The sequence below is a fragment of the Hippopotamus amphibius genome, chromosome 4, assembly GCF_030028045.1.
Source record: "Hippopotamus amphibius kiboko isolate mHipAmp2 chromosome 4, mHipAmp2.hap2, whole genome shotgun sequence".
Lineage (NCBI taxonomy): Eukaryota > Metazoa > Chordata > Mammalia > Artiodactyla > Hippopotamidae > Hippopotamus > Hippopotamus amphibius.
Window position 1 is genome coordinate 115,720,895 of NC_080189.1, and position 22,149 is coordinate 115,743,043.

At 45.7% G+C, this 22,149-nt stretch overlaps 1 protein-coding gene across 8 annotated transcripts in view; it reads left to right on the plus strand.

Annotated features, from left to right (window-relative positions):
* The window catches only part of CELF2 (CUGBP Elav-like family member 2), a 508,100-nt gene that overhangs the window by 331,576 nt on the left and 154,375 nt on the right, over positions 1–22,149 (plus strand). For 7 of the 8 annotated variants that reach the window (XM_057731022.1, XM_057731023.1, XM_057731026.1 and 4 more), the window contains one exon: positions 13,895–14,091. In XM_057731022.1, the coding sequence (XP_057587005.1) occupies positions 13,895–14,091 (197 nt within the window). Of the gene's footprint in view, positions 1–13,511; positions 13,722–13,894; positions 14,092–22,149 lie in introns of those variants that run through there. The other variant, XM_057731027.1, reaches the window with a different exon arrangement.

Consider the following 22,149-nt stretch of genomic DNA (forward strand, 5'->3'; position numbering starts at 1 on the left):
TTAGTGCCCTTATAGAAGAGACCCCAGAGAGCTTCCTCACCCCTTCCTCCAGGTGAGGATACAGGGAGAAGATGGCTGTCTAGGAACTAGGAAGCAGGCTCTCATGACATTCCGAATCTGCCAGTACTTTAATCTTGGACTTCCAGCCTTCAGAACTGTGAAAAGTGTAAATGTTTATCAACCACCCAGTTTATGGTATTTTTGTTACGGTGATCCAGACAAAGACAGGGTGGGCAGAAGAAGGTGTGAGCGGCCAGCTGTTCCCAGCGCAGAGGTGTAGCAAAAAGAGTTGCCTCACCCAAGAAAAGCATGTAGTCCCTTCAAAAAGGTCCAAACTTCAGACATGAGAAAACATGATGACTCCTTTAAAACCTTGGATATTTGGTTGTATGAGCTACTAAACAATGAGAAATGCGAGGGCAGGGACAGTGTCTTAGTCATCACTGTGTTCTGAACACAGTGCCTGGTATTTGATACACAGGCGGTTAAATAAATGAAGAAAACTATGGTGGAAAGAATGAAATAAAAATGGGCACTATGGCCCATTTTTATTTCATAAGCATGAACTGTGAAGGAGAAGTTTATATGTACAGGTCTTTCTTATGTCTTCCTGGGAAGACTTTGATTCACAGAATGGTCGCCCTTAACTTTTCAGGGTCATGTTCGTGAAGAAAACATACTTTTGTTCCATTCTTAAATCATCTTTTCCAAATAAAAGGAAACTTGTCTTTCCTTCTGTTTCTTTTTATAGAATCTTACCTTGAACTGTGCTGTTGTTCACCATCTCACTGTATCAACTTGTGTATTCGGAATGCATCCAGCTTACATAAATCCATAGTTGTCCCTTTTTTTTTTTTTTTTTTTTTTTTTTTTATCTGACAGATACTTCCTGGTAAAAATTTCAGAGGCGCGGGTGTGGCGTAGACTAATCGAGGATGGTTCTGGATTCTGAGTTCTAGCAATCCAATTATAGTTATCCAGCAACCGAGGGAGGGGGGCAGGAGGGGGGTTGCACCCATCCAGGTACCATGAGGTTGCTTGTAGCGTTTATGTCTCTGAAGCTCACAGTCTGTCACAGTCAGACTTAGTGAGTTGAGCTCTTAGCTTCCAGAAACAAAAGGGATTACTTTAACCACATTAGAAGAAAACATTCTCTCCACTGCTGGACGAAGTAAGGCATTTCTGGTTGTCAGCTAAAGCATCATTGAGAGCTGTGGCTGGTGCCTCATTTTCCCAAGAAAGCAGTGCCTGCTTCTTTTTCTCTTGTTCAAGTTGACCCACCAAACTTAAGCCACTCCAGAGGGGTCTCTCCCCACTCTCTCCTAAATGTAGACAGATCGATATTTAATTTTTAATATTCTCGCCCAGGTTTTTTGACAGGTTATACATATGCTAATAGAAATAAGCTTATTATTTGAAGCGCAAAGCTGCTTGTCACCGAAGCTTCATTAACACCGTTATCACTGCCTGACATTTATCTTATAATTTTCTAGAGCTGACTGTTGTGTCTCCATGGAAACCCAAATTGCAATCGAAACAAGTACGATCATAAAGGCATCCGCTGAGATTGACAGCAAGCAGAGCGTGGTGACGTTTGGTGATGGTTCCTTCAGTAGCTACAGCTCGAGATAGAGATTCTGCACTTGGGGCATTGAGGATTCACTCTCCTGCGTCCCATGTCCCACCTGGCTCTGCGTGGGTGGGCAAGTTTATTGTGACCTCCCTGGTTCTCGTGTTAGTAATTAGGTCAGTCATTTTGACTGGCATCCTCTCAAGGCGTTATGAATATTGGATGTAAAATTAACTGTGATCCTCTTTGGATCCAAGAGGAAATTCTTGTTGGATGCTTTTGACACTGTGCAGAGTTGGCCAGGCCTCACCCCAGCAGCTTGTGGTGCCCGAATGGATAGCTTTCTGGGCAGGGGGTGACAACTGCAACCTTGTGTCGTGTTCCCCCCTTGATATCGAGGAACCTGTGCTCTTTTCAGTTCATGACTTCCCTTCAGTTTGCTTGGTGCCTCAAAACAAGGAGTCACGGAACTGGAGTGGGTCCAGAGTGAATTAATCTGGAATTAATTTGATTCTGAAAGACTCCATCTGGCTGTGTTTGGGAAAGGCAGTTAGACAGATATATAAACAAATGATCATCTGTATGCATTGTGCCAGATGTAGTGTCAAAAAATGAAGAAATGACTTTTTAAAAAATCAGCTATGGGGAATTTTGATATGATGATATTCAGGCTCATGGAATAACAGCCTTTATAATTTTGTACGTAATCCTATTTCTGTTCTTATTTGTTTAGGGGATTAGAGCTGATGGTGTGCTTTTTTTCTTTTTTTTTAAATGAGCAAATTAAATGTCAGAGCCTATTTTAATTGGTGATTTAAGATGCTAAATGGAACTTATGACATGCTGAGAGAGAGAGAGAGAGAGAGAAGGCCTGTAGGTTTCCGAATCAGAATATGGTGTTTGGTATTGATTTCATCCTAAGATGTGATTTAGGGATTTAAAAACTAGCAGAGTAGAATGTCATTTGGACTTTGTCTTTTGAAATGGAGTTTTGTAGCATGACAGGCGAGCATGTTTGTCTCATAGGGAAACATACACAAAGAGCTGACATGCGTACAATTCTGGAGGTCGTCTTCGACTAATTACACAAACTTGGCAATGCTCTTTTTCCATTGCTTTAAGCAGACTATCAGAGAGGCAAATATTTTGGATTACTATCTAGGAATTTAGTGCAATCCCTCTAAAACCTCCCATCACCTTTTCTTACGTTGGGACAGAAAGATTCTAGAAAATTCATGGTTAGTCCCATGAATGGTATCACAGTCATCTGTTATATGGGCACTTTATTTCCAGTTTTCAAACCTCAAACATGTTTTGTGATGTCTTGAAAAGAAAGAATTGAAGTTGGCTGCTTGATCAGAGAGCAGACATTATTCACCTTGGAAAAACCAACTCCCACAAGGGAAACGACTCATCTCTGCCCCAGTCCCCACCCACCTCTCTCACTTCTCCAAGCCAAAAACAGGCAGGTAGAAATCGAGCAGAATACTTAATAAAAATGAACACTCCCCACCCCGTCACTGCCTGTGACAACAGCAAATTAGGTGGTCTGCAGATCTTGAACTTTGTTGCTTGCAGCCGTGTTAGATTGAGGAAGTAAAATCTGAGCTCCCTGGAGCTACCTGGGAGGGAGTCAGTCTAATTAGCTAAGTTTGTAGTAGAAGTAGAAAGCTTATCCTTGAGGGCAGTGATTCTCTTTCTTATTTGGAAGGAATTCTCTTAACAATAAGTTATATATTTCCTTGTTTTTTTTTTAATTTTTTTTTTTAATTTTTATTTATTTTATTTATTGGCTGTGTTGGGTCTTCATTTCCACACACAGGCTTTCTGTAGTTGCAGAGAGCAGGGGCTACTCCTCATTGCAGCAGGCTTCTCCATGTGGTGACTTCTCTTGTTGCAGAGCATGGGCTCTAGGTGCTCAGGCTTTAGTAGTTGTGGCGCGTGAGCTCAGTAGTTGTGTCTCATGGGCACTAGAGCACAGGCTCCGTAGTGGTGGCACATGGGCTTAGTTGCTTTGTGGCACGTGGGATCTTCCCAGACCAGGGCTCAAACCAGTCTCCCCTGCATTGACAAGCGTAATCTTAACCACTGTGCCACCAGGGAAGCCCTGATGTATTTTTTTTTTTTTTTTCTGTTTTTGGCACTTCACAGTCATATGAGTTGAAAAAAAAAATACATCTGAACCTCATAAATGGCAAGTACACAGAAATACACATCTTTCTTCACAAATGGACTCTGCTTTCTGATCTCACTACAGTCATGAATATGATGTAATTAGTTCTCATTAACTGTCAGCTTTTGATTTTCCAGATCAGTGGAAGGAAACAGCAGCATTACTGATGTCCTCTGCATTTATCCTCCAAGTTTCTACTGCTGGCTGCATCCCTGAGGCTGGCATTCAGTTTAAGTTGTATTCCTTGATTACACATCATTTATGACAGAGGAAGGTAGGCCAGAAGCAGGTTGAGGAAAGAGCAGGCTGAGATTAAATTTTGCCATTGATAAATGATGAAATGAATAATGAATGGACAGATGATCAATATTTAACGGAAGGGTAGATAGAGTTCTGAGTGCCGGGCAAGCACAAAGGTCAGTGAAGTCTTTGTCCTTCAGTCCAAAGTAGGAGAGCCCCCTGAACGGTTTTGCAATGATTTTATCATGAGGATAGTCAGAATTAGGACAGTGCCTGCACCAGGACAAGTGGACCCAGCGGGCATTTCGGGGAAAACAGGCTTGACTCAGTACCTCGTTGATAATAGGTGTATTGACCCCCAGATTCAATACAGCAGTTCCAGGTGGAATAACGTGGTTCTTTATGATGGCAGTGGTGAATTGGGTGTGTGTGATTTGATGCTGACAACTTTTAAGGCTTCTCGCTGTATTAAATCTGTTCATCCAGAAAATACACGTTAAGATTATACTGAGACTGAATTCAGGGCACCAAGCTGGCCTTCTCTGAACACTCTATTTAGAATTGCATCCCGGCACCCAACCCTCCCCATCTCCCTTTCCTGCTTTATTTTTTCTCCATTGAAATGATCTCTTAGAAGATTTACTGTTTGCTCATTTCGTGCCTTACTCTAGGATAGAAGCTCCATAAAGGCAGTTTTACCTGATTTGATTCCGTGTTCTATCCCCAGCACCTTGAATAATACCTAAATGGTTGGGTCACTTCAGAAATGCGTACTGAGGGAATGATGAAGACATCCTGTCATCAGGACTTTCACATTCGCACCGTGTGCCGGATTGGGGGCTCAGTTAACGATGGTTTCTGTAGGTTCAACAGTCAGAGAAGGGGCGGGGTGCGGGCCGGCAGTCACTCTGTGTCATGGGCGTGTCCTGGGTAAGACATCACTCCTGGTCTCAGTCCAGGGTGGGGCAGGGGGTGGTTTCAGGCAGTAAGAAAAACAGGGAAATTGAACGTGAAGCCCAGCTGGAGGAAAAGAAGACAGGAAGAGATTATTTGTAGAGGTGCTGAGATCGAAGTGATGCCTGAGCCTTCTGCCGGCTGTCACTAGAGAGGGTCAGATGGGAGGGTTGATTGGACGAGACCGGGGGAGCGATAGTGAGTGACAGGAACGCTGGAGGCGGGGGTGGGTGGGGGAGTGACCCCAGAGGAGTTGGTCCAGAGGCCAGGGTGAAGAGTGGAGCTGGAAGGGCTTCATGAATGGGTCGAGGGTCAGCAGTGCAGGTGACCGCCATCCAGCCGAGGATCCACGTGACACTCTCCAGCTGGCTCAGGTCTCCCATCTCACGTGTGTGCTCTGGGCAGGGTGGGGGGAGGTACCTGAGGCCACTTTCTCTCCAGCCCCAGCTCTGGTGGTTTTCTTTCAATCTCATTGCCAACTCAGGGAAGTGGTGTAGCTTATCATCCTGTGACTCTGATTACTGCAGATTCCATCAACAAATTGGACCACGAGGATGAAGCGTGGTTCCGATGCTGAACACCAGCCCCCGTGGCCAGATGAGTTCCTTGCGGCTGGCTAACCGCCGCTTTGGCGGTCTCTTCTGGGCCTTGGTGCTCTGTGATTTGGCTCTGTTGGGTTGGCCAACAAGCTCGTTCAGGTTTTTCCGTAAGATGTTATAAAAAAACCTGAATGAACTTTTTGGCCAACCCAACATATTGTGCATATGGCCGGTTTTTCTCAGTGGCTTAAGGGCATAAGTTATGTACGTGTCACCTCTCTCTCCTAAGACCCAGCACTGTGCCTGACATAAGGCAGGTCTCCGATACCTGTGTAATAACGAAGGGAAAAACAGGGCTTTGTGTGCAAATAACCCTTGAGGGGGGGAGGGGAGTGGTGATGTTTGAAATCCCACAAAGGTGAACTGTCTACTTTCACCACCAGTATTTCTTCAAGGGGTGAAGAGTGTTGTGAATCCACCCTGATTGCGTTCTTTCTCTTGCATAAGTAAGTCGAGGCAAAATATTGTAGCCAGTGGTGGAAGCAGGAGTTCTTTGCCTTGACAAGCACAGCTGCTAAAACCCAGGTGAAGGATACCAGGCGCTGTGTTGTCACTTTCAACGTGCATCCCTCGTTCTCATCACTCGCTGCCAGAAGGTGAATAGGGGAGAGATTTTAGGTAAAAACTAGTGCTCGGTTTGGGAAGCTCAGGCCAGTATTGAGTTTTCCTCCACATCTGTCTTCATTGCATAGTGATTCATGGTTTAGTTAATGGATGGCGGGTGGGTGGAGGACAAAGCCAGTGTTTTCTCCATCTTTCAGGAGGGCCACTTGCAAGTACTTGCCCAAGAAAACAGGTGAATTCTGCAGCGTTTAGCAGTGGGCAGGTGAATCATCCTGGTGGGGGGGGCACCTAGAAGGAGGGTGCCCTGAGCCATCGCACCCCCTCCCTCCCCACCACTGGCTTATCTGTGCAGTGGGGGCAGGAACACTGACCTCAGTCCTTGGAGGGGGAGGATGAATTAATGTGAGCTCCGGCAGCACTTGGGAAAGGTGAAGCCTGATATAAATCTTCTGCGTGATGATTATTTCCCTGTTGCCATTTCTAAAAGTTCATCTAAAGAACTCTCCCTGTACAAACACCTTCTGCTCTGCAGTCCACCAAACTATTTCTGATAAATCATGGGAGGAAATGAGTTCCCTGGGCGGGGGCTGTCCAGAGCTGATGCCTTCCCAGCGAGGGCTGTTGTGTGTTCAGACTCCAGATACCCCCCCGGATGCCTCCACATTTACTTCTTTGTGGGGGGTTCCAGCTTTCTGCTTTTTACCAGCAGTCAAGTTTGAGATAAGCTAATAAGGTTTCCCTCTTACTTTGGTATGTCCAAACACCCGTGTTGGGCGGCCTTTTCTGCAGGAATGATTTCCTGCGAGTCAGGGTTACGTTTCACGTTGGTGATGGAATGTATAGTTTTTACACCTGTATCCAAATGCAATCCTACATTGATCCAGCCGTCCAGCGGAGCACCCGTCACACATGTGTGCTTCCCTGGTCATCTGTGAATGAGAGCGACGTCCTTTCCATTCTTAATAAATTCTTTTTCTTTTCAAATTTTATCAGAGCCCCAGGATGAACATATTACATGTGTGTGTACTTACAGAACATTTGAACTTTTCTTCAGAGGAGCACAAGCTAATTTATTTACAACGTGACCATTTGGGGAAAGGCTTTGCCTTCTTCAGCAACTTAGAGTATTATTCGATTCAGGTCTGTGAATTCACCAGCTGACCTGCAGAAGCCTCCCCTCCAAGATTGAGGGCCCCGACCTGATACTGATGGGGCCAGTTTGGGGCCCCGTTCTGTAACTGGTGGAAACATGACTCACTACGCTTCGGCTGCACGTGAGAAACAATGTTGATGTCTTCCAGGTAAATACAGGGACGGCCTTGGTTTCATCATCCGATTGCTGAGAAAACTGATATCCAGAGAGTTTTGTTAGGTCTACCAGAATCTTCTAGACACCCAGGATTCTGCTGATTGAGATGCACCTGTGTTGGCCCAGTGGCAAAGGTGCCATGTTGAAAGGCGGGCACAGGAGATGGAGGTGTTCTTCATGGTGACCCGAAGTGGTGTGTTTTCAAAGAGCTGCAGTTCCCAGAGCTCGAGGTTGGATGACAGCAGATGCCTCTTCCTAAATGGAGAGGGGTTAAGTTTAGAGTAGAAGCTTGCAACTCTGGAGCGAGGCCTGTCTCTGATATGTTCCCTAGAGCAGGGGTTCCCACCCGCCCCGCCGTCCACAGCCTATTAGGAACTGGGCCACACAGCAGGAGGTGAGCGGCAGGCAAGCAACAGAAGCTTCATCTGCCACTCCCCATCTCTCGAATTACTGCCTGGACCATCCCCTCCCCCTCCATCCCCCATGGAAAAATTGTCTTCCATGAAACTGGTCCCTGGTGCCAAAAAGATTGGGGGCCGCTGCCCTAGAGAGTAGCGGAGTGAGAAAGAGCTGATGCTGTACCCCGCGCACCATGTTGCCCTTCCATCGAAGAGAGAATTCTGCTCTTAAATAATAAGCAACAGCAGCACGGTCAGTGTAGAGGGCTGTTAACGTTACTGGATTTCATGCCATCCCATTGCCTGCCAGAAGGCACCAGGCCCATTGCCAGGTTCTTCCTGCTTGTGCTTCATGCAGCTCAGCCTTGGACAGTTTCCTGTAATTGCCACAAAGCCTGTTTCTTCATGGGCTGTTACTTAAGTACGAGGGATATTAAAAAATGGTCCCCGGGCGCTTTGAAAGAGAGGCCTGTCCACTGACTGCAATGATGGGACTGCAGTTGGGATACTAGGAAGAATTGGCACAAACTGAGAGAGAGGATGCTCTGGTAGCAACCCTGAGCCACCAGCCACTCAGCCACTCACAGAATTAGAGAAATTAACAGCCAGAGGGGAACTGTTGTGCCTCTTTGTTTTACAAGCGAGGAAACTGAGGTTCAGAGTGCTTATATGATTAGCCTGGGATCCCACAGTTAATTTAATGCTGAGCCAAGATGAGACCCCAGGCTGGGCAGTCCACTGCCCACTGACTAGCTCTGGGGTGACTCAAACATTGATGTCATTTTCCTGGCCCCTCATTTCTATTTTCCCAAGACAACTTCCTGATGAAATGTTTGGTGAGTCTCACACCAAACCTATTTGTCTTAAAAAAATTAAAGTAAAATAGAATTTAAAATTCAGTTTCTCGGTTGCCCTAACTTCGTTTTGAGTGTGTAATAGCCACATGTAACTCGTGGCTCCCATATTGGATTGTGCAGGTTATAGAACATTCCCATCATTGCACAGAGTTGGCAGCACCGATACAGGATATTCCAAGGAACAAAGTAAGGTGGATAAAAAAGTGTGGGAGTAATAAGATGATTAGTAACCACCAAGGAGATTAGTGATCTTTATTCCACATTTTTCCAAGACAAGGCAACTTATTGTGTTATTTTCAGGTTTGTATATCTCCTGAAGGTGGCATTTTATGTCCTTTTTTTCCAGCTTTTGTAAAATTATTTATAGCCAGTTGGCATTTCTCACACCCGTTTCATAAGTTTGTTATTCTTCCTTTCGTATAGATAAGGGAGATACAGTGCAGAAAGTTGCTGTCCAGTAAGCAAGGTAAAAGGATAGAAATATCAGTTGTTTGGTTTGCATTCTCCAAAAAGAAACCTGCATTCTCAGGGCCTCATAAAAGCTTGCATCCTGGAATTAAGAAGAAGAAGAATGCATTGAATCAATTATTATAATTCCTGTAATATGTTGCTGCTTAGAGGAACCTCGGAAGATTCTGCACATCCTCTGTTGATCTAGTTCTCTTTACTTGAAAATAGAGTAGGGAAGTAGGTCAGTGCCAGAGCTTAAAGCAAAGAGTAAGCACTATCATTTTCCCCCCAGCATCATTATATATTCGTCTTGGCTTTGAGACTAATACCACCAGTGCCCGCTGGCTTAGTGCTCTGTAACTCATGGTCCAATTCCACATGGCATCTGTCCGGAGGTGCCTTATAGTTGGCCCTTTGCCAAGAGCAAAAGCAGAGTTGGCATCCAGGATAGTAGTGTAGTTGGTAGGTGAGGTGCCAGCAGAGGTGTATGGCTTGTGCCTCGGTGTGTCTCCCTCTGAGTGGCCACTGTGTCCACAGAAAACATCATCCTAGAGAAACCCAGTTTGTGGGATATTAAGCAGTAACCACTGGCCTTTATTTTATACTGTCTGAATTTTGCAGACACCTCTTCTTAGGGGTGTGGCATTGGAAAAGTCACTTTACCTCTGTGACTCTCGATTGCTTCATTTCCAAAATGGGGATAATAATTTCATCTTCGTGGAGCTGTCGTGATGCTGTATGTCTTGTACCTGGCAAAGTTTTCTGGCAAAAAGTAGGCTCTCAATAAATACTTGAATTTAAATAATTCCGGCTCTGTCCTGGAGGCCAAGGATGACTAGGGAGTACAGGGGAGGGAGCTAGTCTAATTTTCTAAGCCCGAGATCAGATTCCAGTAAATAGAAGATCTTACTGAGAGTTGGGGTATCTGTTCCCATAATTACCCCCCTGTGTAGATTGCATTGGTTTGCTGTAGCCTCTGGCAAGTACTCCGAAAGGTTTAACTGTTGGACACATGATTTCTGGCTTCCTTAGAAGTTTCAGCACTTACAGTCCCATGAGGGCAAAAGAAGTCAGTAAGTATCCGATAGAAATGAGTATCAGCTGGGAAGAAGATTGGGCGTCCAGAGGAGGAGGAGCCCGCGCGCATTAGAACAAAGTTACCCAGGCTGCTGCGATGCCACCAGGCTCCAGGGCCTGGGGTTCAGCAACACAGGGGTCATCAGTGGGGTAGAACCACTGATGCTTCGATCAGGAAGATGTGCTTCTGTTGTGAATTTGTTTAACAACTAGATGTTGTCAGACTTACTGAGGGGATTGTCATGCTCTTAGCCTTTGATACAAATATTTGGAACATTTGTTTGCAAGATGGGCAGGTAGTTGGGAAAGGATGCAGATATGGAGGAGATGTGCTCATCGATACGATCCGGTGAGAATAGAGGGAGGCAGTCTCTGAAGATGGAGACACCTTATATGATTATGGGGAAAAGCGGGCTGTAAGGTAGTCTTTGTGGACTCTTACGTTCAATACTTTGCACCCTAATTCCCACACACAGAAAGAGGAAAGATGTGTATATGTGTTTCTGTTAGTGCTGCCTATTATTTGGCAGTGTGATTCCAGGGAACCAGTAGGTCTTGCTCTTGATCTGGTCTTCTCGTAGATTTACCATAAGGTGTTCACTCTCAGCCCAAAGCAGACCTGAAACAACGCTTGGCCACATGGCAGTGTGGAACTGTTCTGTGCTTTGGAACCCATTGGGCCCAGGTTAGAATTCTACTTCTACAAGGTATAAGCTGCTAGTCTTAGAAAAGGAATTTATTTCTTAGATGTTTGCATCTAGAAAAAATACTTTCTCATAGAGATATTATAAGGCTTAGAAATAATGTATGTGAAGCACCTAGCGTGGTATCTGACATACAAGTGCTCGCTGAAAGATGCCTGTTATTATTACTTAGGATGTGAATTGTGTTTGAGTTCATACTATGAAAAAACTTAGGTTGAAAAGTAGACTTGTGATGCTCACTCATTTCTAGTACATCACAAGTGCACAGAAAAGATTAACAGTGGAAACAGCTAACAACTTATGAGACACTTACTCAGGGCCACGTCCGGTACTAAGCACATGACTGCATGAGGTGGAGTCCATTGTCCCCATTTTACAGATGAAGAGTCTGAGGCCCAGAGCGGCACAGTTAGGAAGTGGTAGTGCCAGGCGTCAGACCCTGAGCCCCAACATCCCCCTGCCTCAGGATACAAGAGCATCTGTGAAGGATGACTGGAGGGACAGGGATTATAAATACGTACCCACCAACAGAAAGACCAGAGGGTTAAGGTGTAAGCTCTCTTCTCAGTTTCCCTTCCTTTATGTACCTCGGTGACTGTGTATTTTTTGAGAAAGTAAAAAAATGGCCCCTCACTTGTAGCCACGTGAGGAGTAATTGCTCTAGGATTCTAAGTTTAGATATTAGGACCTGTGTGCTGCTGCCTGATCCCTCCTGGTAGTAATTGTGCTCTGTACAGACAAGTGCAGGAGCCCCATTTTTTGAACTTCCGTTCTCTGTTAGCTGGGACCTGTGGCAGCGCCTTCCTCTTTTCACTCTAGCTGATTGTCAACAGCAGTAACCACAAGCCCTTCCTGTCCCAGAAATAAGTCTTGCCACACTCTCAGCTCTCAACGAGCTGTGAACGCTACATTCTGTTCTGCGTGGGGCTTTGCCATCTCCACGCTGCCCGAGCCGGCTCCACGGGGTTAAAGTGTTTATTGAGTTCCCAGAGGGTGATTTGAGAAGCAGTAGAGGTGCACAGAAACAAGATAAACGCTCAAGCTCTAATATAAACAAGCATTACATTACACCTAAATTGTTGAAGGAAGATTTTGTGCTCAATATTGTATTCAGCAGAACATTTTTTATAACAATAAGGTTGATTAGAGAAAGCTCTGAAAGTGCTTCAAGTTAGACAGCCTGATTGTTTATCTCAAGGATAAAAAAAATAGAGTGGTAAATTGGGGGATAAGAAGTAGAAATTGAAGCCAGGACCTAGTGAAGAGTATTTGCCATCATTTTCCTCTCAGGATTAAATTGAATTCAGGATTTCTCCTTTCCATAGGTTTTACTGTTATTGTTTGGTTTTTAGCCATCAGTGTCGTGTCCTGTGTCCCCCCCCCCCCCCCCCCCGCCGCCACCTGGGGCTCAGGACTAGCCTAGTTTTGCAGCAAATTTAAGGTGCTCTGATAGCTTCTGATTGAAATAAGGAAGCCTACTTAAGATCTTTGGGAACCTTCTTACTGTTACCCAGAGGCTACAGTGAAATGACCATTTGCAGTCAAGTTTTAGTCCATGTGGCCCTTTCTTGACCTTTCCTTCTGCCTCCTGGGCTGGAGGCTGGGGGTTGAGGGATAGTCATGGACATGGCTCTGTAGGTTCTGTCTGCCGAGTTTAAGTGCATTTTACTGTATTTTCACAGGCTGGGAATCAAGAACACAGTACTGCAAATGAATGTTGCTCAGGACATTCAGCCTTTGACTTGGCAGAGTGGGTGGGTTCAGGGTGCATTAGGCTGGGAGAGGGGGACAGAGGTATGTGGTTTTGGTTTACTATTTACTGCAGCTCAGATGCGATGGGAGAGGGGGTCCAAGTAGAACATGAAGGCCTTCATCATCCTTTTACATGATGGTGACTAGAATTGCAGGTTCTAAACAAGCATTCTCTTTCAAATGAGGGTTTTGGAAAACAGCGTTAAGGAAGATTGATGTGTAAAGGCTTATGGTCTTGCTCTTTCTATCATCCCCAAATATTTACTGAAGCTAGGAGAAGAAAAGGCAGACTTTCCTCTTTTCTCTCCCAAACGTGTGATTGTTTAGAACTCAAGTGCAACATCTGGATGTCAGATATACAGAGAGCAATTTATGGAGTGTGAAAGATTTGAAATATTCAGTGTCCTTTAGCAGGAACTCAACTTTCTGGGACTGTTTTTTTTTTTTCCCCTCCCGGCACAAAGCAGGCAATTCTGAGATCGTCTTTGCCTCTCTGAATTAAAGCCTTTGTGCCCGGGTCCCATAAACAATGTGCTTTTTAAGCGGGAGCCCCCTCCCGGCCTGAGCCCTTTTCTCCAGAGTGGGCAGCCAATCGGAGGCACCCAGCCGCATTGCTGGAGCACTTTCCCTTCCGAACAGCAACAACGTACTAATTTGATGCACACATGGATGCCTCGCGCACTCTGCAAATTCATCACCAGCATCTTGCGTTAGTCATCTGACGGACTGCCAAGTGTTTCATTTTCTTTTCATGTGACTTTATTATTACCACCTCTCTCCTCGTTTCCAAAAACCTCCCGAAAGGGGTGGGGGTTGGGGGAAAGCCAGCAGAAATCCAGCCCTGCCTTTCTTTCCACACGAGAGCCAGCGTGGGGTTGGGAGCGCTGCGGATGCATGCGTTGATGGCAGCCTCGCCGAGCGAGACCTGCACTTAACTTGCAGCTGCCTCCCGAGCCGGGTTTCAAGATGTCCACGCCCCGGGTGACAGCCGGCGGGGCGCTGCCCCGGGCTCAGGCGGCGATGCTGAACGGCAGCCTGCAGTGAGAGCCCGCGCCGCCGAGGAGCAACCTAATGGTGCCTGTGCTTTGTTTTAGTTCATCACATTTCCACGACTCATTAGGCACTTTGCCCCATGCTCCTCTTCCTCCTCCTTCCGCCTCCCCGCCCCCACACCCACCCCCGATTTTTTGTCTTCCTGTCCCTCACCCTGCAGCCCTAACTCTGGCTCCCGCTTCCCTTTTTGACAGTAACGGCACAGCCAACAAGATGAACGGCGCTTTGGATCACTCAGACCAACCAGACCCAGATGCCATTAAGATGTTTGTCGGACAGATACCCCGGTCCTGGTCGGAAAAGGAGCTGAAAGAACTTTTTGAGCCTTACGGAGCCGTCTACCAGATCAACGTCCTCCGGGACCGGAGTCAGAATCCTCCCCAGAGTAAAGGTATAGACAGCGGGGTGCGCGCAGGCGCGCGCGCGGTCAGGGGCACGCGGTCGGGGCGCCAGGGGGTCCTGGGCATCCTTGGGCGTCCCGGGAATCGCGGGAGGGAGGAGGGATAGGGAGAGCCGCCCGCTGCCCCTGTGCCCCGCGGCCAGCCGGGCTCCTCCCCGCGCCTCCGCCCCGCCTGCCCCCTAGACAGGTGGACCAGCTGGCCGGGGATGCGGGGAGGGAGGAGCGGAGGGGGGGAGCAGACGCGGCCGCGCCTCTGTCCAAGCGCGTGATGCCTCCCTGAGGTCACTTTCTAGGCAGCACAGGCTCTTCTGGGCGGAGTGTCTCGCCTCCCTGAGGAATAGTGTTTCTTAGCCTTGCATTTCAGGAGCTCTTTGTGCTCCTACCTTTCTGTTACTGCCCATGTAATTACAATTGCATTTCACTTTTCCATAGCCTGTGGGGATCTTGAAGTACCTTATAAACAGTGGTAACCGCTGGTGTAAGGAATAAAGGGTACACTTTTAGGAGGGACATTAATTCTTGGAGTCTAGATGGAGATCATTAAGTGAAGTGTGCCTTTGGGGGCAGGAAGTAGCACCCTAGTGGCCTGAAATAGTTAGCGCACCTTCAAAAATGCTTGTGGTTTACGCCCTTAGCTGTGGTAAGATTCATGTGTACAATCTGGTGGCTGTGACTGCCTCCATTTTAAGATGAGGGTGATGGTGGGGGGTACAATTATTAAAATAGAGGCTGGAAACCTCTGTCCAGGTTGAAGCTTCTGGGTATTGGAGTCGCCCTTTGTAAGCTCTGCAGACTGAATTTAAAATATCTGCTTTGCTGCTACCATTTGGTCTCTGTCCATGTTTTAACCTGGCTTTAGTCATTTTGTTCTTTCTCTAGTCTTGAGCTTTTGATCTTCCTACCCAGGGCTCCTCCATCTCTTTGTGGGTCTCCCAGTTGCTGTTTCTCTGAACCTGGGTATTTCTGTCTCGCCTGTTATTTTATTTCTCTGTTGCCTCTCATAAGAGCCCCCTCAAGCTCGTTGTTTGACTTGTACATACACTTAGTTGAGCATGTAAACATCGGCCCATACTATTCTCTGAGCCTCTTGCTTTACTGTCAAGGTGAAGGGCTAGGGCTAAGTCATTGATAAAACTCTGATGTACTCTGACTCTGAGAAAAACGTTGGTCCATCTCTTGTTCCCTATAGTTGCCGAGGTCCAATAGGACTTTTTGGAACCTTTTAAGGAATTTTAAAACCCCTAGATCATATCTGTTTTATGAAGGTGAACAGATTATGTTTCAAGTTATGTTTATAGGACTCTCCTTTTCTATCTCAAAACCTATCATATAACACCAAGAGTGTTTTCTAAAGAATACATGTAAGAATTCTGTCACCACATACTTCATTGTCCCATAATTTGAGAAATAGAAAATTAGATATCTAACAATCAAGAGGGTTAAAAACATCACAGATCAGGGCAGTGCTGAGACTCCTTGTTGATCATATTCCTGTTTACCTGCATGTTTCCCAAACAGAGAAGATGAGAATCTGTGTTAATACTTTCACAGTATCTGAAGGCAGTGTAATGAATGCACTGAAACCAAGGACTTAGTAAATAAGGACCTTTCTACCATCTAGAATGGCACCCACAGAAAACTAGGCCAGAGACAGTAAACCAGTGCTTGAGGGCAGTAACCATGGCTCATTCTTTTTTTTTTTTTTTACCATGGCTCATTCTTGACTAGCAAAACGTGCCTCCAAATTTCAGTTTATTCAGCATTTTTCAGTATGACTTCTGACCTAATGATCAAAGCTCGTTTATTGTTACAACGCCTGGCTCCCTGCATTTTAGCTTTTGATTACACGTGTCCCACTTTAACCAAAAAGACCTTTCTCTCAGTCAAGCAAGGGCTTATGCCTGGCCTACTTCTTCTACCATTTGCTCTCTTTTCCCCCATGTTCCTCAGCGATATCTTTACCGGGCTGTATTCGTGACTCTGTATTTTAACTTCTTTCATGAGGTCGTACAACTAACTTCATTAAAATAGTTTGCATCATCCCGGAGTCTTGGAGGGACAGGGAGGACTGGTGAGGGAGTTTACTTTTTTTGAGGCCATGTTATGTACCAGGCTCTATGTTAGGAGCATTGCGTAGTTATTTAATTCTTACTGGAATCCTGAAAGTCGATGGTATTAGTCACATTTTACAGATGAGAAAACTGAGGATCACAAAAAGTTAAGAGATGTAGCATAGTTTTGAGCCCAGTTCATTTGTCTTCATGCGCTACTCCATCCCACCTCTCGGTGAGATGAAACCCAAACCAGCCTTGGTCTGCTTCATTTCAGGGTTTGGTCGGAGGCTTTCTCCTTTCCCTAAGGGTTCCCCAAGTGAAAGGAAGTAATTTCGCCCTTCAAGAACAGGGTTGATTTTGCTTCTGTCTTTGTCCTTCGTTCTTATACTCCTGGTTGAAATTGTGCATCACTCCAGCTCATGGTGTCATGGGATAGAAGTTACAGATGAAATCATTCAAATCGTACCTTTGGAAATATAGGTCAATTCCCATTACTGTGAACTCCAAGTCTCACATCAAATATTGCTCGAAGTACGTGGGCTGTCAGCCAGAGCTTGAAAGGGTTTTTGTCGTCCAGACATCTCTGTTGTAACGGTGTTTGTTGTGATGGGATTTGAGCTGTATAATGACATTTCTCTTGGAGAATGATAGCCGTTAGCTGCCTACATATAGCAATCAACCTCTAGCCCTTTTCTTTGCACTGAGACTCGTGTGCACCATACGTTACTTGCCTGTTCGCAGGTAAAACACAAGCCCACGTTGACGTTGGTTCTGACTCTTATCGCCAGAGGAAGATTATCCTGCTTTCCCAGGGTTGATGTCAGAGCCTCGGAAATTAGAAATTTGGAAACTCTCTCTAAACATGGTTTAAGTTATCTCAGGCTTTTAGGGTGGCCTTGATTCATTGCCTTACTGACATCAGTGGTTCCAAGGAAAGAGTCAAAATCAGGCTATTACCTAATCCAGGTGATTTAGCTTTTTCCTCTCACTCTGCATTTGATGTTCTGTTTAATCTTGAAGCATAAACATTTGTTCTGGTTTTGAAAGTATCCTTTAAGACTTAACATCTAAGCTATCTGTTTCTTCTCTCACATAAATATATGTGCTGATCAAGCATCCTCAGCAGCTCTGGGAACCTGGCCGTAAACCAGCCCGCCTCTGAGGACCTGGGGAGAGCTTGTTTTATTTAGTGGTTATTGGTCGAGTCTAGATAATGAGGAACACCATATAGTAGTAAAGAACATGGCTTTTGAAGTCAGCACACTACTTGCTACATGTTGGCCTTGGGCACATTACTTAATCTCACCTGAATATGGAGACAGGCCTCGTAGGGCTGCCTCTGAGATGGTGAAATCATGTGCTGTGCACAGAACTGGACTGTGGTAGGAGCTCACTGTGGTGGTGGTGAATACAGTTATTATCATCATGTCTGTCCCCGAGAACTTGAAATCTAATGAGGTAAATGAATACACGGGTAAATGTAAGATAAAAGAACATGAGATAAGAGTAAACAAGAAAGAGATGAGCACATTTGAACTCTGGAAGTTCAGGGGAGGAATGAATAACTTGCAACTATGGAGACAGGAAAAAATGGCATCTTTACTAAGTCTTGGGAAAAAAATAGGGTTTCAGTAAATAAAGACGGTATCGAACATATAAGTAGACGGACTGGCCTGTTTCTGGCCTGGAGGTGAGAACATGCAGGGCGGGTTCTGCGAGCTATGAATTCTCCCAGAGAGCAAAGGAAATGTGAAATATAGGAAATGAAGGAAGAGGGGGAAGATGAGGAGGCTTAGAAATAAAGGCTGGGTCAGTTCCTACAGGGCTTATTTCTCAGGATAAAATATTTGAGTTTATTTCTTAGTCAGCAGAGGGTCTGTGATGGTATTTCAGCAACACGGAAGGCAGCCGGGAGCCTGGTGCCGTGTGTCAGGGAGGCCACGTAGCCTGGATAGGACGCTGTCATGGCAACAGAGAGGGAGGAACCGAGTGACACAGACGTGACTGTGATGGGAGGAAGGGGACTTGATAACTCAATTGGGGCATTGACAAGTGGGAGTTTTGGCCTACCTGGGAGGACTGGGGAAGCAGTTAGCAGGTGGGGGCAGACGGGGAGAGGGGTGGTCAGTCCAGTTTTGATCGCACTGAGTCTGAGGTGCTTCAGAAGAGTCAAGAAGGATGCAGGCCAAGAAGGCCATCAAATTTGGTGATTGGAGGACCTGGGAGCATTTCAGAAGGATGGGGGAGGTTGGGAGAGGGATCGTGTAGGTGTCTGTGTGGGGCTGTGAGTGGAGATTACCCTTTCTGGGAGTCAGAGTGTGAAAGGAAAGAGAGCTTAGATGCATTGCTTTTTTTTTTTTTTTTTTTCTTGCGCCAAAGGTAAGAAGATGGAGCCAAAAAAGATAGTGCCAGTGAAGGGAAGATGGGGATCAGGGTCTTTGGAGGGACAAAAGGAGGGGCTGAAGAGCACATGTCGACAGGTGGAAGGATGCTTCATTTGAGACAATGGGACCTTTAGGAGGAAGAAACACCAAAGCGAGTCTCAGTCTAGTGGAGGGAGGTGGACACTTGGTCACAGATGCACTTGGACTTCTCAGGAGGCAGTATGATTCTGAGAAGTCTGGGTGGAATCAAAGGCTTAAGCAGTTTCCTTTGAAAAATCCAGTAGGGGAGAGAACAAGGGGATTATTGAACAGTTACCCCTAGGCTGTGGTCCATCAGCGAGTGAGTAGGCTGGAGATGAGCAAGAGAGATGTGCCTGAAGGTCAAGAAGGGTGTTCAGTGCGTCAGAATGTTTGCTGAGATCTAAGGTGGGGAAGCTGGTTAGACAAAGGGTAGCTCTGGTCTTCTGGAGAAGGAAGAGTTGGGGGCTGGAGGTGGTGAATGAGGTACAGTGGAAAGGGTGGCAGGTATTGGGATGGTGTCCAGTGACACCAAACGCGGAACCTCTAAGCGATAGGTAAATTGTGTGCCTTGGATCATCACTCGTGAGGTTTCCATTTAAATCAAAATTACACCGCAGGATCACAGCACCCTGTAAAAACCTACTCTCTAATGAATGTTAGTTATATTTTTCTAAGCTCGAACGCTTAGGTATTATTATTCTGACTTTACTGGAAGGAACTCTGTGGAGCCTGTGCTGAGTGACCAGAATAGTCACTTGACATTTGAGATGGGGAGGTAGAAGTAGACCCTCATCCCTAAGCAGTGCCTCACCCATCACACTTTTACTGTCTCTCTTTGGTGACTTAGCCAGAAGAGAACTAGGAAGGGGAAGTGGCTTGTGTGGACTAGCGCTCCATGCCTCAGGCCTGAAGAACAGAACTTCCTTTTTTCTTGAAATGTGCTTGGGGGTCATGGCATAACCGCCATGCAGCTGCAGCCCTTGCAGTGCCTCCAGTGCAGAGTGGGTGGAACAAAAATCACATTCACAGCTTCTCGGGGAAGGGTGATTACCTTTAAGTTTCAAAAGAGTAGCTTTTACCCTTTCATCTCCAAGCTGGTCAGGCTGCAGTCGAGGTGATGCCAGGGACAGCCCTGGACAGTGGCTCGCCCTGGGGGATTTCCTCCTCCTCCCTCCACTGACCTTAGGTGATGACAGAATGAGTCGCTTCTTTCCTTCTTCATGCCCTTACTTCAGTCTTCAAGAATTCATTCATAAAATCTAAGTTCATCCTCCTCTCTTCCCTGTTCAGTACGATGGAAAAGTTGTCCTGGAGGATGTGATGAGATGGCCAAGGATGAACAGGGGAGGCGAAGAGGAGGAAAAGAAGGGTGAAAAAGCACCAAAGCTAATTGTCCTTATTTCAGAATGTGACAGAACAGCCCTGAGTCCAGAATGTCCCTCTGGGCTCTGGTAGGATGAGAGCAGGCCCTGGAGTCGGGGGATTGATAACTGCCACTTATTATCACAGACTAGTCGAGAAAACCAGCCTCCATCTCTGTGTCTTTGCGGTATTGATACATGTTGTTGTACATGTTCAGTGAAGGACAAAGGTGGGTGCTGCTTGTAGAATCCAGGGAGAGTTGATAAGCTTACAGCCTTGATTCTTCTTCAGAATTTGAAAGGCTTGTAAAGAGCACCTTTGACCTTTTTATTCAAGGAAGAATAGAGACCGGGGGGAGCTAGGGTGGGAGTGGAGAGGCTCGTTTTCATGTTTCTTGCCTTTGCTTTCTGCCTGAAAGACTCTCAGAAACTTCCTAGAGTAGTAGAAATGTACTTGCAGCCAGTTTATTTAAGCGCTGTCCTGTCGAAATCAGTAATTGAGAAAGAATTCAGAACACAGGAAGATGAACCAATTTTACATTTTTAATGCACACAAGTCAGGGATGGGATTTCTGCCCTAAATTTCTTGCAAACTAGGGTAGCTGCCCTAGATTGTCTGGGACAGCCCCAGTTATATTCATCCTGCCTCAGTGGCCCACAGGAAGGATGCTTTCACTCTGAATTAATTTTACGTTAACAGAAATCTCTGTGTAACGTATTGTGACATCCTTTTGTGCTTTGATTGTTGGCTGACCGAGGTCCTGCAAGATAAACCTAAAGTGCAGTCAGAAGCTTTGTACTCATGTAAGCAGGGATCCTCGTCACGTCCTTGGGAGAGGTGGATTCATCAGTTACAGCATAGGGTTATATTAAAAAAAAATTAACAATTCAGTGTTTTGAAATGGAGGTTTAAATTATTTTGGCTTACGTAGACCACACCCATGGAACTGTTTGAGATAAATAAGAGAGAAATGTCAAGTGAGCCTTGCTTAGGTTATAGTGAAAAGGAATCCCTTTAAATACCCCATACTCTGTGCTGAGAGATGAGGCTGTGCTTGTCTAGCTCAGCCTGAATTTCTGTTACTTATATCACAGGGCAGCATCTACCCTGGCAGATAATATCTGTCCTGGGTACATTTTGATCCTTACATCTCTGGAGGCAAAAAAAAGAAAGAAAGAAAGGATAGGAGAGAGGTCCAGAGGACACACAGGGCAAGCCGGTATCAACGAAGAAATGACATTAACCTAAGGTTGCTTCTAACCATTTCGTTTTCTTCTCCTCTGTCTGGGACATCAGCTGGTCCCCAGTCAACTTGTCCCCAGTAGATTTGCATTTCTGGAATTCAGGTGGCAAAAGAATAAAGAAAACAGGCTCAGGACAAAAGGAGAATGGGCTTTTGGGGTAGAAACTTGGCCATGAACAGTAAACCCAGGGTTTCATGGCTTTTGTCTATTTGAATCCCTCCAGCACATATTAGAGGTGGACCGAAAAAGCCACGTCTAGGTGATATCACAACTCACATTTCCCATGGATTGCCTGCCTGAAGGTCTTACTTGCCTTCTTATTTGCACCCAAGGAGATTTCTCCACGTTAGAGATGCTCCACCATGTGTTACGCAGTTGGACCACTCTGGGTCACTATACTGTGGATCATTATGAAATCAGTCTTTGGCAATGAAAAGTCCAGTTTCCTAGCGGCGAACGAGAAGTGCTCTCTCTGGGGTAATGCTGCTAGTTACTCTGCAGTTCGCATGCATGGCCTGGGAGAGGCCTCAGCATGACCCTTACTCTCTTACTTTGGCTCCAAGGACCGCAGGTAGGCAGGCCATCAACTTGAAAGGTTGACTTTCTTCAGTCTTGGCTTCTGATTAAAATTTACAGTCAGCCATAGTTAACATCAGAAGTAGTCAGAAATGTTAGCATTAAAAATATAAATAAAATCATTACTACATACCTTATGAAGCATTAGCTTCGTAGATAATACTTTATCTTTAATAATTCCAACCATGGTAAGATGTACTATGCTGTTCGCACAGTTAGCTACCCTTTTTTTTTTAAATCTTGTGTTTGCAGATTCTTAAAAGACTGGATTTTCACCCTTGGACCTATGGCCCCAAATGCTACCGAGATTTAGTCATGAGATTTTTATTCCTTGTCCAATTTCATTGATTCTGAGACAGTCCGTTCTCACGTTTTGCTGTCTGATATTGGCTATCCCAGACCTCTTAC